Source organism: Schistocerca americana, chromosome 1 (genome assembly GCF_021461395.2).
Source record: "Schistocerca americana isolate TAMUIC-IGC-003095 chromosome 1, iqSchAmer2.1, whole genome shotgun sequence".
NCBI classification, from domain to species: domain Eukaryota; kingdom Metazoa; phylum Arthropoda; class Insecta; order Orthoptera; family Acrididae; genus Schistocerca; species Schistocerca americana.
The window spans coordinates 971,613,564-971,630,661 of NC_060119.1; the positions used below are offsets into that span (position 1 = coordinate 971,613,564).

The window sequence follows — 17,098 nt, forward strand, 5'->3', positions numbered from 1 at the left end:
GCAGAAAGGCCGGGAGACACAGACGAAGTTAAATATCGGAAGCTGGAACAGGTGTATTACATAGACCTAGAAATGTAGAAGAGTGAGTAAATTTTTTCGTTTTTACGGCTACTGACATCCCAAGGCGAGAAAACATACACGCATCGGAAATGTTCGGTTCTTATTTGAAAGTAAGCTCTGGATCGGTTGAGCTGTCAAAACACTCATTGATGAATTGGCAGTTTAATGCAGTATAGTAGGCCAAACACTAATTGGTCTCCAGAAATTTAAAATAATAAATATGATTAAATTTGCAGTTGCATGTGCAAATGCATTTGTGCCCTTGAAAAATTATGGGTTCAAATGGCTCTGAACACTATGGGACTTAACATCTGAGGCCATCAGTCCCCTAGAACTCAGAACTACTTAAACGTAACGAAACTAAGGACATCACACACATCCATGCCCAAGGCAGGATTCGAACCTGCGACCGTTGCAGTCGCGCGGTTCCAGACTGAAACGCCTAGAACCTCTCGGCCACCGCGGCCGGCAAAAAATGATGGGGTGTTGACCTGTCTGAATATTGTCGGCTCTCGAGTGCGAAACCAGACTGCATTTCAGAAAGTTGTTTAAACTTTTATACGTCGAGAGAAACTCAATTTCCGTGTGTATTCGGTGTTTCTCAAGGAATATACTTCTGAAGCACCAGACTCTGGAATTCGTACAGGGCTGTATTTTTCTGCAGTAAAATGTTCGGAGCATACTTGCACTTCAAGAATAGATGACATCTGCTAAACAGAAGAAAATGGTATTCATGATTAAAATCGGATTCAGAACTGTTACTGCGGATCATCTGACAGCCTCAATCAACATTATTGTTTTCTTTTTTTTACGTATTTCTGTTACCAATGGGCCTCTCACCAGCTAGAAAGGACGGCTTCACAAAGTTTGCCACCGTCTGATACGTGACAGGGGTTCAGCAAAAAATATTATTCAGATTCAAATATGGAAAAGCCGTGATTCGAATCACATGGTGGCATAATAAAGCACGATTTTGCTCCTCTAATCCGTAAAAGAGAGTAAGTTCCCTGGTATCAATTGTATGACATTTCTGTGCCAATTACAAAGTGCCTGTCACATTGCAGACCCATGTGGTGACTGCATGACGCTTTTTATAGGAGGAACGTGCAAAGTTGGTGAACATGGAGACTGAGTGGGTTTCGGCAGCGTCTCACATAAAAGCTCCTGGCAGATTAAGACTGTGTGCCGAGCCGAAACCCGAGCTCGAGATCTTTGCCTTACACGGGCATGTGCTCTACGGACTGAGCTACGCAGGCACGACCTCCTCACAGCTATCAGCTGATTTCATATCAGCGCAGAGTGCAAACTTCAGTCCAGTACTTTTGTACTGGCTGCACTGTATCCCAAATCGCAGAAGTACGAGAACAATAGTCTTAGTCTAGCCACAAGTTCAACGCTTTATCGTCTGAGGAAGACATGGGTCTTTAATCACATACACATAGTCAAAAACGTAATCCTAGAAAAATATCCTTAAGTTGCGTACTGTGAAGCGAAAGGCCCTCAAAGGTTCTGTCCTTGGTGCTACTCATTCTCTTTTCTTTCTTTACCAACTGTTTTATTGTTATACATCTTGAGCCATATTCCTAACATGATTTATCCAACATGTAAAAGATAAATAAAGGGGATTTTGACAAGCTTTCGTTGTTTTCAAACTTTAGTAACGATGACCCTCTGCGCTGTCACTTTCGTCTTCTTTAGAACAAGGATTACACACGCAAAAGTTCACACATCAGAGTATTTCAGTTTTGCTGTTGTCATAACCAATATATATTATGAAATAAATGTACAATGTGCGTGCCACAAAACTCAAAAACGAGTCCCACCACAAGCAAGGGATTTATATGGCGTGGCAGCCCTCTAACCCCATCCATGAAGACGATTCCCGTTTTTACCTTAAGGGTGTGCTTTTGAAGCTGTGGGGCTGGGAGGTTCCGCCCTCTAGAAATTTCTAGAACATTTCAGAACATTCAAGAGTATTCGAGAACATTCCAGAGAATTTTAAAGCATATCAGAGCGTTCCAGAATGTTCCGGAATGTTTCACAAAGATTTGGATTGATCCGGAATGTTCATTACTAGTCTGGAATATTTGAAGAAATTCCAAAATATTCGATAACATTCCGGAGCATCCCAGATCATTATGAAACATTTCGGAACACTCTCGAATGTTGAGGAATTCTCTGGAACATTGTGGACCATTCGAGGTCATTTTGGTATGTTTTGAAATTAGCCACTGGTGGGGATACCAACTAGTAGGGGATATAAAGCAAGACCCGCCGTGGGTTCGAACGTCAGTTTTTTCAGTGACGAAGGGAGGAACCGAAAAAGTAGTGCAGTGATTGAATAAAAACAGTGATGTGTGTGTAGTCAGAGTTATATAGTGAATGAAAATAAATCGTAAATAAAGTGTGAAAAGTGTGTAAAATGTGCTTAGGGTATTTATAAATCAGTAAAAGTATCGTATGAGGCATGTCATTATCTACTACTTCTTTACTACTCACTGCATTCTTGACACACTTTGCAGACAGAATGCACATATACCACTGAATGCAACTGCAATATTATATCATTGTACGACCCAGTTTAGGAGACGTGACGTCATAAAGAATGAGATGGGTGAAAAACTGCCGCATCATGCATGACGTTTGCTACTTATTCCATTCGTAACAAGTAGTGCAGACAGTTTTGACACGTATCGCTGTATGTACATACAGAATTATATCATTGTACGACACATAATTCATACGCTGCAAGGTATGCACAGCTGTTAATAAATACCTGCGCAACGCCGGGTTTCTCTGTTAGTATAGAAAAGTAGTATAACGCTTTTTGCTACGTTCCAGGTCCATTTTCACTGGTACGAGGGCGTGCTGAGAGGTAATGCCTCAAAAAACTCAAGGATTTATTTCTCAACAGAATCACCCTGGCGACGACACATTTCTCCCAACGAGAGACCAGTTTGTTGATACCGTCCCCGTTCAGTGTTTGACTTTGTTGACAGAGCTACAACCTCACCTTTGCTTCCACCGCTTCATCACTGTCAAAGTGAAGTGCTCGAAGGTGTTCTTCAAGTTGTAGATGAAACTTAGATGCGGAAATGTCTTGACTGGATGGAAGATGATTGGTGACAATGAACCCAAGGCGTCGAATTGTTGTAGGTGTCTCAGTGCTAATGTGTGGTCTGGCATTATAAAGTAGAAGGAGTAAGTGCTCCACGTGTGGACGATTTCTTCGAATTCGGAAGTCCATTACACCATATTGTTTCTCACGCATCGACACAGTTATGTTCAACACCGCCATCTTGCGTGCTACAATTCGGAGCCCTGTAGGAGTAGAGGGTTACGAATATGTCTTCACGAAGAACGAAGATGCAGAATGTTAATAACATTTGTCTCATTTAAATAGCTTTGAGATGTTTTCACATTAAAAATTTGGAGGCCTTATCTTTCAGCGCGCTATCATAAATGCGAGCATCTATTTACTCATTTTCGTATAAAGAGAATCCGCAAAATATAATGCGCTTGTCCCAGAAAATACCTTTATTCAAATAATGCTTTGCAACTGAGATGTATTTTTGTAAATAATTTAATTTCTTTCAATAATTCGAAAGAATATCTCGCTATAAAATGACGCACATCATTGTTGATTCTAATCTGAATACGTGGTGCTTGGCGCAAAATTACATGAGTTTCAGTCATACTGCTCTTAAATCAAGCTCAATGTTAAATTGAAAGTGCCATATATCCCCGTATGTCGAGAATTTAATTTCGTTCAGAGTGTCATTATTGACTACTTCTGATACATTGATGTGATAATCATTTTCTGGGTAACTGTAGAAGAAAAATGTAAACCAACGTTTTATTGGGCAGTCACTGACTACAAATCGGCCACAACCTGCTAGTGCTAAACGATCACAAACATTTAATATTGAACCTGCAGACTTACATTTTACATTGAGTTTGCTATATCAGAGCGAAAAAATCTACGTAGATGAATAACCCTTGATTTATTTTGTTTTGTTTTTCAGCGTGCACACGTTCCGAAAAAGATGCGGTGTAATTCTTGTATAAGTAATTCACTTAGTTCAAGTGCTTGTCAGTTAAGTGTCTCGGAAGTGGTGCAAGCACTTTCCCGCTAATATTATTTTGTTACATCAAGAATATTCAAAATTTTTGCCAAGTAAGTGTTTGAAGACACAATGAAAATATTTTTGTAATTATAAGGAGGGAATGACACTGAAATTCGAAAGTTAAATTAATAATATTAGGAGTTGAGAGGAGAGTTAGCAGATAATACAGTAAATTAGATATGAACAAGCTTCAGCTTAAACACTTGCGACAGAGACAGACTACTGCTATCATGCGTAGCCGTAAGTTCTCATCATTTCACTTCCCTGAAGAATTTACTCTTAAGTGTACGTTTTGAAGATGCGACAGGAGTACATACCACTGTGCCTAATATTAAACGGCATCCTTCATATTTTCTTTCAATTCTGACATTGCGTTGGTGTAACGAGAGTTGTTTCGACGAGATCATGGCCGCAGTACACACTCATCGTTCTCCAGGTGCATGGCCATTATGTTTCAATCGATGATTTCCGACAGACTAGTTAGCTATGTTCGTCACTTTTCCCGGCAGTGAAGAGATTCCTAGAACGAACGGAAACTTACTACTTCCAGGTGACAACACAAATTGAATCATTAAATCTCAAGGTAGTGACACATGTGTCGACGAGTACCAACAGAGGCCCAGAGACACAACGTTATATAAATGAAGTGACTGAATGTCAGGTTGTCTACAGAAAGTGAGACTGATTCATTTGTCAGTTCTGCTTCTTTACCTTAACTGTAGTCTGCAGACCATTCACTGGCTGGTTGTATGGACGGTGGCTTTGTCATCGTTATCAAGACTCAAGTATAGTTTTCTGTTATTAAATTCGGCTGTTACTTTGGACTATGAAATCACTCTGTCTCTCTCACTCTCACTCTCTCTCTCTCTCTCTGTCTAATAGTGTTTAACGTTCGCTCACTACTTACTTTCGTCTTTTTGTTTGTCTTGTTATAACACACTCTTGAGACTGTGTCAAAGGCAAGTAATGTATCACTTAACACAGGACAAATTTAAGATTCTCAAGTCGTTCGTCTTGAGCCCACCCTGCATGAAAATCAGTACAGAAACCTTTTAAAGACAGAAAGCGGTTAGAACTGATGGAAATGTGACTTTTGGGAGCCAAACCAAGAGTAAAACTATATTTTGAAAGAGATAAAACACTTAAGAAGCCCTGTGGCTTGTGGATTTCGTTAAACTCTAGGGCCCCCACTAACTGACTGGGCAAATTAGTTCAAAAATAGGGAAAAGCAAGTACACGCCACCTCCAATGGGACTATGCCCAGTAAAATATTGCAGTTTTCAACCTAATCTTTGAGTCAAGGACAGCTTCACTTTGCGGTGTACAAAGAGTATCCAAGTTGAAAGTTACGAGGATAAATTCAAAGGAAATAAAATTCAATGAAATAAAATATATCACTGCAAACTTCATGACAGGCCTTGGACTGCATTTAGATATAACTGCCATCGTGTTAAGATATTTGTTGTGAGGATAAATCACACATTTTACCTCCACGGAGAAGAACGATGCTGTCTGTATTTATGTCCAAGTTATAAAAGTTTTTTTGGAAGCATTGTTATACTGGATTAGACTGAAACTTCCCGGCAGATTAAAACAGTATGCCGGACCGAGACTCGAACTCGGGACCTTTGTCTTTTGTGGGAAAGTGCTCTACCATCTGAGCTACCCAAGCACGACCCACGCCCCGTCCTCACAGCTTTGTTTCTGCCAGTATCTCCTCTCCTACCTTCCAAACTTTACAGAAGCTCTCCTGCGAGTTCGAGTCTCGGTCCGGCACACAATTTTAATCTGCCCGGAAGTTTCGTATCAGCGCACACTCCGCTGCAGAGCGAAACTCTCATTTTAAATTAGACTGTTAGCAAGGAAATTTCTCACGCGAAAGCAAACGAAAACCAGGTTTCAGGGTCAAAGTTTATCGTCTTCGAGTTGCGGAAGACGGGAAATAAGCAGCACCAGCGTATAGTTTGAAGCTAGTCCTTGAGCTTCTAGGCAGTCATAAAAGGCAGATGTTTTCGGTTTGAAGACGTTTGCAACTATTCATGGAATGTCATTTGTTTCTGAAGCTCTGTAAGACGTCTATGTTTCATATTAATTCATTATGTGATTCAAAAATCGGTTACACACATCATAGTAAAATAACAGAAATGTTACGGCGCATCACATCAGATTCTGCTGCTTTGTGTGATCTTGTGTTACTAAGTCAAGAAAACAGCTAGCCTACAGAGAAAGTTCTTCTTGTGCGACATACAGCCATATTGCAGTGCCTAGAAAACTTGTGTAAAATTTACGTGCAGGCTCGTCGTGAATTATATGTTCTATGTCTTCTCTTCCCCACCATGTTTCAATTAGCCTGTCACCAGAAACGGAGGCTCATTTTATTTCATATGATGCGTTGATCTTCCGGTCACTATGTTGTCACATGCCTCTCCAAAGAAATTACACAAACATTACTCTTTAGCATATACTCAACAAACTTAGCAGAAATTCATGATCTGATGAATTTCTGGGCAGTTGTTTAGCGATATGAGATCGTATTTCTTAAAAGTACTAAATTGCATCCCTGTAATGTAAGAAAATAACGGTTAATAAGAGATTATTTCACAAATTAGAGCGTTTCGATTTTTGACTTCTAGATAACCAACATAACAAATGTTAGTCACACTGGAACGACCCATCAGATTGCCTTTTTTGCAATGCCATTAAGATGACACAAAAACCGTCAATGTTAACAAACAGATGTTTTGGATTTCTTCTAAATCGGGAAGACGCAGTAACATCCAAGAATGTCGGATCGTGGAGGCGGGTGATAAATAAATGCCACTAGTCTACCCCGCAAGGGCTGTGATGGTCAGCGTCTGTTGGAAATTACGTACATCCATCTAGGAACTGTGCGGCAGTATAAACGATACTGCAATCAGTTAGGGTATACACAAACAGGAAGAACACGTCTACTCTACAATATCAATACGCAAGTAAATTTATCCATATATATATCTCCATATGCACATTTAGCCACCACTCACTATGTCCAAGCAATACAAGGACATTAGAGCATTTATGAACAATATGTGACAGGTTTTTCAATCCTTTTGTAAGGAATTAGCCTTTCCAATCGAACTTCTGACATCTGGATGGAAAATAATTGCGTGACAGCCCCGTAGAACAATGCCACACAGTACGAGGGGCGTTCAATAAGTAATGAAGCATATTTTTTTCTGAGAACAATTTCGTTACATTCAGGATTACAATGCACCATATTATTCCGCACTGTTTTGGCTATAAAACCTGATTTTTTAACATAATCTCGGTTCAATGTCACAGCCTTACGCCACCTTATTGCCTTACTGGAAGGGCCTGTATGCCCGCATGGTGCCACTCTACTGGTCGACGTCGGAACCAACGTCTTGCTGCGTCAAAAATTTTGACCATCAGCATAGTAACGCACAAGTAACTTCTCATACGCGATCCTTCGCTGGTCTCTACGGTTTTCTGTTTAGCGACGAGGAACGCAGTGGGCGCACATTTATGTGTACCGGTACCCGAACTGGTGGACGAGGGTGTCAGAACTACCAATAGAGACGTCCAGTTGTGCAGCGAGATGTTTCGTTAAGATCCATCAGTTACGTTGAATGATTTTGGCTGCACATTCCAACACTGCGGGAGTGACAGCTCTGTGCGACCGGTAGGCATACTTGAGAGCGGACAGGTTTCGCGACTCACTATGCTTTTGTTCTCTGCCAGGTCTCCGAAGACATTCTGTACAGGCCTATGAATATCTGCGATGCTCTCGTTTTCCGCGAAAAGAAACTCAGTGATAGCTCTCTGCTTGGAACACACTTTCGAAGACTTCGTATTCCATCGCTGAAGCGGGAATATTTCACGATGTCCCACGACAACTATCGCACTTTTTCAACTTCAATCGATCGAGAGAAAAAGTGTGTTCCGTTATTTGTGGAACTCCTCTCGTAGAAAGCAGTGAAGTAGCGTCACATCTATTAAGAAATCCCAATGTTAACATTGCGGCATTCAGCATGGGGATCTGAGCACAATGTCAACCTCTGTAGTTAAGCACCCACTGTATCTGACCTCAATGCAGAGGACCGGGTTTCAGTTCCCGGCCCTGCTTGTGGGTATGTGATAGGTGAGGAGTGTCGATGAGGTTATCTCCCACCAGGCACTTAGGAAGTGGTGAAGTGTTGTCTCTGCACAGACATATTTTGAAAGTACTCAACAAGGCTGCGTGTAAGGCACGGAGGTTGTTTGCCAAATTGGGGGCCTTAAAGGGACACTTGCATACTTTATGCATTAATGTGTCAATGTCGAAAACCCCCCTTACGTGATCGAGCCACAGGAGGGCCGAAACAGGAGGACCTAAAAAGCATTAAACACTCTTTTCTACACATCGTCGAATGGGTTTTAACGGTTCTTAGTGGTCCCATACCGTATACCGTAGTAGGATACTCCAAAGGAATATCATGTTCAGTTGGATTAGAGACCCACGATGTCCTTAGAGAGGGGGTGAATCATCTGGAGGGTGTCAGCAGCGTCAAAGGTTGTCAAGAGCGCGGATCAGTTGCACATAGCACAAAGAACTGTCGTTTCCGATGCAAAATGCGTGTACATACAGGCTCCAAGGAAAGATTTTGTTTAAAGTTACGCTCTTTAGGGCACCTTCTGATGCCTTTTCTTGTCATTTCTAAGCAGCATTGCGTCCCATATATTTTCACGGCAGCTCATAAGAAAATCGCATAATTTCAGTCTTCAGGGTCACGATTCTGACTCCTTCGTAAAGGCGTCAAGAGTAGGGGTAGATGTGATTGAGGCGGGGGAGGGGGGGCGACGTGATGACGTTCAGTACGATGGCATTAGGCAGCATTTTGGTGAATTCTGGTCGAATTGTGACCCCTTTAACTCACCTTACACCTCACATGAATCTCTGAGTTGAGGCCTTTCTTTCGCACGTGACGACACTCTGCTATTTGAAGCCTCGCCGAGACCATGAGTGATGTCGCATGGCGCACGCTTTTGTAACATCACAGAAAAAGCTTCTAGGCAAAGTTGAGCCAAATTTCACCCTTCTATCTCGCTATGGTGGAAAATGACTATAAAATAAGTCAAATAAGTATCACTTTAATTCTTTTGCGCAGAGTAGATCAAATGGTTCAAATGGCTCTGAGCACTATGGGACTCAACTGCTGTGGTCATAAGTCCCCTAGAACTTAGAACTACTTAAACCTAACTAACCTAAGGACATCACACACATCCATGCCCGAGGCAGGATTCGAACCTGCGACCGTAGTGGTCGTGCGGTTCCAGACTGTAGCGCCTTTAACCGCTCGGCCACGCCGGCCGACGCGCAGAGTAGACGTGACTTTACAAAGCGTATGTGCTGTCATGGTTTTATAATATGTGTGGGCAGCTTTTCCAACCCCCACCCGTTAGACATCAGTGAGACAACTTGTCTCATTAAAATATTTCTCAACATGGCAGAAAGAAATGAAGTTTCTGACTGTTGGTACCGCTGTAATGTGTTGCCATCATTGTTTTGAAATAAATGTCCTTTATTGTTCGAGCCGTTGTACGTTACTCGCAGTTCTAATAAAGCGTCTCGTCAGTATCAGAGGTTTCTCACAGATGAAGATGTATCAGCTATTATAAATGAAGCAAGTGGAGGTGATGAAAGCGATCCAGAAGATGATGATACAGTTGTGGCATACAGTAGTGACACAGCAATTGAAAATGAGTCAAGTTCACGGAGTTCATCGCCTGATGAACAGCATGCAGGTGCTTCATGCATCATTGTTGCAGCAAAAAGCAGTAAGGAATATATTTCGGCGCTTCCTAAGTCAAGTTCGCAGGTCAGTACAAAGTATAGTGAATTTCCGTGAAGGTTTGAGTCATAAAGGCTTGACCTCTAGTGTGCCAGAATCTTTCAAAAAGTTTATAACTCCCGAAATAATGAAGATTATCGTGGACTATACAAACCAAGAAGCTCCTTATAAAAACGCAAAACTTACAATCATAGAAGAAATGTACGCCCTCATTCGTATTTTGATACAAATAGGCACAAATAATGATACTAGACTGCCTCTTGAGAACTTATGGGGTAAAGTACTGGGAAAGAATGTCTACATAGCTACAATGAGTTGTATTCTATGTGGAGAACTTCTACCCCTGATTAGATTTGATGATAAAGGAACAAGAACCAAAACACGAAATCAGGATAAGTTTTGCCCCCCTCGTGAAGTTTTCGACAACATTGAAATGTTTGTTTAATACTACATACCATACTAACGATCGATTAAATGTTCTCCATATTTCGAGGAAGACGTCCCTGTAAGGTCTTATGAAAGACAAGCCTGGGAATTACAGTATATTGATTAGGATGTTATCAGATGCATACACCCGGTATGTTCTAAAATGGAGGTCTACGCAGAGAAGGATGAACAACCTTCCGAGGAACGGAGTGCAATGCCACTTGTTAGATGCCTAGTGAATCCGCTAGATGGAAGTGGAAGAAATATAACAACAGATCGTTGTTATACATCCATAGACTTAGCTGAGGAGCTTTACAATGATGACAAGTTATCTTTGGTGGGAACATTGAAGAGTAACAGAAAACAACAGAACAACTAGAGAAGACGGTCGAGAGCTATTTTCTGCTAAGTTCTTATTCACATTTCCGAAAACAGGCAACCTTGGTTTCATACATCGCCATACTGAAGCATACTAAGATTCTCCCACTTCTTTCCCCACAACACAATGATAACAAGGTGGACGACTAGACAGGGAAAAGAAAGGCAAACATCAATCTCTACTACAATGAAACCAAAGGGGGCGTAGACAGCATTGATGAAATGTCGCGACATCATTTAGTAAAACGAGGGACGAGAAGGTAGTCATTATCCGTCTTTTCCACCTTGATAGATATTGCCTGTCTCAATGCTGGAATAATTTCCACGATAAACAACCCAATCTGGAATAAGAAGAAGGGTAACGTAAGAACGCTGTATCTGCTAGAATTAGGCCAACAGCTTGTTAGGCCAGCTGTCGAAGAGAGAGCAAAGAATATCATGGGTTTACAAAAGCCTTTCAGCTGTGTAGTGGAAAGTGTTCTAGGGAAAACGCTCCCAAGCAATACTGCAACTGATCAATCTGTTGAATTGTATTCAAGAGGAAGATGTCACATCTGTCTGAAGAGCAAAAGCTCTAAAAAGGAAAAAGAGAGGATGACAAAAGTGCCTATAGTTGGTTGCAGGTGTTCCAAGTATGTGTGTTCCACTCATTCTGCACAAACAATCATATGCATGGGTTGTGAAACTGAAAGTGAAAGTGAGTAGGAAGGAAAAACTAAATTATAATTTCTGACTTTGATTTCCTGTTTCCTTATTTGTGGTTTGCTATTGTAAATTCTTTTATAATTTCTTAACACAAGTCTGATTTATATGGATCCAGCACGGCGTTCCGTACTACCCTCCTGAACCCACCGATTCCATAATCTGCTAACAGTCATTGGATCTCGACCAACGCGAGCAGTAATGTCGCGATACGATAAACCGCAATCGCGATAGGCTACAATCTGACCTTTATCAAAGTCTGAAACGTGATGGTACGCATTTCTCCTCCTCACACTTCACACAACGTTTTACCAGGCAAAGCCGGTCAACTGCTGTTTGTTTATGAGAAACCGGTTGGAAGCTTTTCTCATGTCAGCACGTTATAGGTGTCGCCACCGGCGCCAACCTTGTGTGAATGCTGTGAGTAGCTAATCATTTGCATACCACAGCATCTTCGTCCTGTCGGCTAAATTTCACGTCTGTAGTACGTCATATTCGTGGTGTAGCAATTTTAATGGCCAGTAGTGTATAATAATCTTTCTCATATTCATTACTTTATTTAGTTTATTTGTATACAAAATACAAAATAATGTTAAAAAGTGAAAACAATCTGAGGGTGATTTGCCCCCCATTTGACATCCATGTGACAGATCCGAGCTTAGTCGTGCTAGGGTTAAGCATTCAGTGCACTTTTTATTCAGTCTCAAATTTTCTACCAGATTAGTGACACTTTTGCACATAGTCCGTGTTGAGCTTCAGTACCGATCAAAGGAGACAATTTGTGTTGAGGAACACAATTTTGTTAATAAATGGAGACAATTCTATTCATATGTTTTCTTGCGGGAGTGCTGCGAGCCACAAATACTTGAATCTTTTGCCTCGAAAATCTGAGCATTGCGGCTGTAGGGCAGGTCGTAGCATATGCTAGCTGCGGTACATGGATAAATCGCGTCTTTGCAGGTGCTGCTGTGCGAGACGGAGGAGCCCGCGCTGCAGGCGGCGGGTGGCGCGTGCCGCACGGTGTTTGCGCGGACGCTGCCGCGTGACTGGGACGGCGGCGGCGGCGGCGGCGGCGGCGGCGGGAGCGCGCGCGAGCTGCGCATGCTGGCGGCGCTCAGCGACGAGCACGTGGCGCGGCTGCTCGCCGTGTCGCCGGCGCCCGCGCCCGGCCAGCCCGCCTGGGCGCTCACGCAGTACCCGGAGCTGGGCGACCTGGCGCTCTACCTGCAGTACCACGCCGCCACCAGGCCGCCCCTCAGGTCCGTCTGCACTCTCGTCGCTGCTCCATCGTACCAGGGCTGTTCGGAAAGTAAGGAACGACCGCTCGCGAAATGGAAACCGCAGTGAGAAACCGATAAAGTTTAGCACGTATGTGTTGGACAGTGATCTTCCATGCCCGTAGACAGCGTTCCGTCGAATCTCTCAGTTCTGAGCGCACAGTGAACACATAACGATGCTTAGAAAACAATGCCTCCAAATATACGTCTGCCGTGATATTTCGATCGATTTCATGCAACCCCACATAACTTAACTGTCATGCATTTCCTTCTTCATGGCAGGTCTCGACCGCAAGCTGCAGGGGCAATGTTGCATTTTCGATGGGAAGTGTTTCATCACCCACCATACAGCCAGGAGTTGGCTTCCCCTGATATTTGTCTCTGCTCAAATGAACTGCTGGGTATGAAGACAACATTTTACCACAGACAACATTCTGCAGTGCAGCATAGAAAACTAGTGGAAAGCACATACGGCTACCGTTTACAACGGCTGCGTGAAGAGGTTGGAAGAGATCCAGGTCTATGTCCGAGCGGCGATTATGTAGAGACGTAGCAGGAAGATGTAGCTAACTGTTGCAAATAAAACGACTTTTTATTTTCGCTGCTGCTTCCATTTTGCGACCGATCGTTCCTTACTTTCCGAACAGCCCTCGTAGATAACGTGTGTACCAATCGTGAACCTAAACGATTTGGCATTTCAACAAAACAATAGAAATTTACTTCGAAAGGGTGGAGTGGTGCACTGGGCTGATTCACACACACAGGTTGGACATTATTCTGTGCATTTTTTCGTAGGGACTACTCGTAACGAAGTTCACAACCCACGAATCTTTCAATATCATTGACATCAATGTACTACCTCAATGACAGCAATCTTTCGAATTTATCAATTTTTTTTAAAGGAGTAGCTTAAGTTAAGATAAGCCGTTAATAAAGTCCCGTTAGTAAAATACTACTACTGTCTAACCCAGGGATCAAAACTCAATCTGATCAAAGCATGAAACTCAGGTCAATCTTAATGTCCAATAGATCCAATAGATAACACATTGAATTGGACCCTAGTATTTCTTCATTATAAGAACAGTTAATTTAATGTTATTCTTCCTTGAACACTTTTCAAATGTTCAAATGTGTGTGATATCTTATGGGACTGCTAAGGTCATCAGTCCCTAAGCTTACACACTACTTAACCTAAATAATCCTAAGGACAAACACACACACCCATGCACGTGGGAGGACACGAACCTCCACCGGGACCAGCCGCACAGTCCATCACTACAGCGTCTTAGACCGCTTGGCTAATCTCACTCGGCGAACACTTTTGGTGAAGGCTTTGTGATGCGATAAGACTTAAGCAAATTTCACATAATCACAAGGAATATTAAATGGGTCGCTCTCCTGTGACGAACCAGCTCAGTTGCAGTCAAACACGATCCACCGAACGAATTCTTCACACATCACGAAGTAGAGGCATCTGTCAAATAATTACCACCGGCACCACTGAGACTTTAGAAAATTGTGGTATGAAATTACCCCATGCTCGCACCACTTTTCTGTACTACAGTCAGTTTTAAAGGGGCGGGACGGTACTTTCACGAGGAGGACTCCTGGTAACTGATTACGACATTTGACACGCGCAAGACAAATACAGCTGCAGCCGGCTTACGTACCCAAAGTATAGAGGCATTTACAGGACTCCCCAAATCAAGAGCGTAGACACGATACAGTGCCTTATTTTTCACTGCATCAAATACTGGACGTCTGCCAGATCGCTTTAAAACGAGAGTAATTACCCGTCCGCACATACTGCTTTGCTCCGGCGAAAACACAGTGGGCAACATGACTCCACCAGCCACTCCTCCGAGCTCTGCTGTCAGTTTTTAGCGCCGTTCCTCCTCTCCAAGCCCACAGCGTTCGCACACGTCCCGCACGCACCCAGACTAGATTGACTCACCACCGCTCCGTCTCTCTCTTTAACGCCTAGCACTACTATTGTGTGCCCGTGCCCCTGATGCTAGACATTCCCGCAAGACGGCGCGGCACGCGGTTTCCAACCGCTGATCGACTGCGCGGCCAAGTCAAAATGTGCGGGCACCCAGCACCAGCGATAGGGTCAAGCGACCAATGAAAGTAAATGATCGCCTCGTATTATTAACCGGGAGAAATGGTCTGGGGTTATTCGGTCACTTATCGCTAGTCTTTCTATTTGATGCTACGTCGGCAACTTACGCGTCGACGAAGATAAGATGAAATGATTAGGACAACGCAAACACCCAGCACCAAGCTAAGAAAATCTCCGACCCGGTCGGGAATCGAAATCAGGACCCCATGATCTAGAACCAGCAACCCTAACTACCAGACTACGAGATGCGGACTAACGCAGCAATGAGTCACCTAGTACCGAGGACTAATAAAGGCACAAGAGCATACCAATTAAAGAAACAGCTTCCAGAACTCAAAAAATAAACCGTGATAACCTGATACTGGTTCATGAAAACCAGGGGACTCATGTGAAACATCCGCCCCTCTTTAGTGGGACTCGTGTCAAACTTTCGTACCTCTTTAGTTTCAAAATCATTCAAATGGTTCTGAGCACTGTGGGACTTAACATCTGAGGTCATCAGTCCCCGAGAACTTAGAACTACTTAAACCTGACTAACCTAAGGACACCATACACTTTCATGCCCGAGGCAGGATTCGAACCCGCGACCGTAGCGGTCGAGCGGTTCTAGACTGAAGCGCCTAGAACCGCTAGGCCACACCGGCCAGCTCTTTAGTTTCAAAGAATGATACTATCAGGAATACTTGTTGTCGTTATAATAAGGGTAATTGCGCGGGAATGAAGAGTTGGGGTTGGGTTGTTTGGGGAAGGAGACCAGACAGCGAGGTCATCGGTCTCATCGGATTAGGGAAGGATGGGGAAGGAAGTCGGCCATGCCCTTTCAATGGAACCATCCCGGCATTTGCCTGGAGCGATTTAGGGAAATCGCGGAAAACCTAAATCAGGATGGCCGGACGCGGGATTGAACCGTCGTCCTCCCGAATGCGAGTCCAGTGTCTAACCACTGCGCCACCTCGCTCGGTGGAATGAAGAGCAAATATCTTCAAAAGCAGCCAAACGACATGAAATCATAATCATGAATTTCTAATACTTTCTTGTAGATACACAGCCACGCACATAATTTTGAACAAAATTCTTTACAGAACATTACAATACCTAGGTGTAAACGATATTTGACGTAATAAGGAAATCTTTGTGTAATTTTCGTTTTTAATTTTTTTAGGAATATCAAAATGTAAAGCGATTTAGTTAACCCGGAAAAGGCTGCACACAATTGTCCGTGAGTAATTACATAATTTGGCAAGTACAGTCCTGCTCTTTAAAGAGTTTATCCCTACTACTCTTTCATAGTGATTGCAAATAAAATGTTTTTAGGAACTCTCTTCTTGTCAGTTGAAAAGGCATACTTGGATCAGATGATGTTAAGTCTATCCGCGGTATTACAACAGGTTTCCCAGCTCAATCAGCTGAGCATCAATTGTAAATTCATTGGGTTTTGTTACAACCGAGCGAGCTCCATCGACTAAGCTCTGTTTTGCAGATAGGTTTCTTATCAACTTGACCATAGTATTATTGTTTAATGTATGTTAATGTTTCGGTAATCCTGAATGTAAGAATTCTGCAGTAGACAACTGACTGTCGGACACTTCGCCGGGCTTTTCGGAGTCATAACTGCAGTAAATATGAAATGTTTGGGTTAGAACGTTGTGTTCGCTTCTTAACGTGGATATCAGTAAGGCCACATTAACCTCTAACAGTATTTAGAGATTTTAATTGCACTTCTAACGTCCAGTATAATTGAAGGGCTTATTTCAGTAGTGGTACAAGTCCATTACCTCCACTTTTCTGTGTATAATACTTCTGAAATAAATGAGCCCAACAAACAGAAAGAAATGTTCATCTCTAGCAAAAATCCATATGATTGAATATTTCTGGTATCTCAACTGCAAATTTTTCAGCTCTCATTTACCTTTAGGACTCTGTATCTCAATATGAAAAACATGGACTTGTACCAGTATTGAAATAAGCCCTTCAATTGATGCACGGAATTTAAACTGGAAAAATGTTTATTGACACCATTCGACTGGATGTACGCACTTCTGAGCCTTTAGCAAAATATTAACAATACAAAAAGTTGCTTCTCGATGTGTCTTACAAAACTAATAAATTAACACCAAATAAATTACATATTTCTTCGAAAAATTTACTGGGAGAAGAAGAGGTATTCTTGAACAG

General features: G+C 42.5%; 1 protein-coding gene across 1 annotated transcript in view; it reads left to right on the forward strand.

Annotated features, from left to right (window-relative positions):
* Positions 1 to 17,098, forward strand: part of LOC124548268 (discoidin domain-containing receptor tyrosine kinase B-like) — a 302,795-nt gene that overhangs the window by 261,227 nt on the left and 24,470 nt on the right. Inside the window, exon 14 of the mRNA XM_047125163.1 lies at positions 12,485 to 12,783. Within this exon, the coding sequence (XP_046981119.1) occupies positions 12,485 to 12,783 (299 nt within the window). The remainder of the gene's footprint in view (positions 1 to 12,484; positions 12,784 to 17,098) is intronic.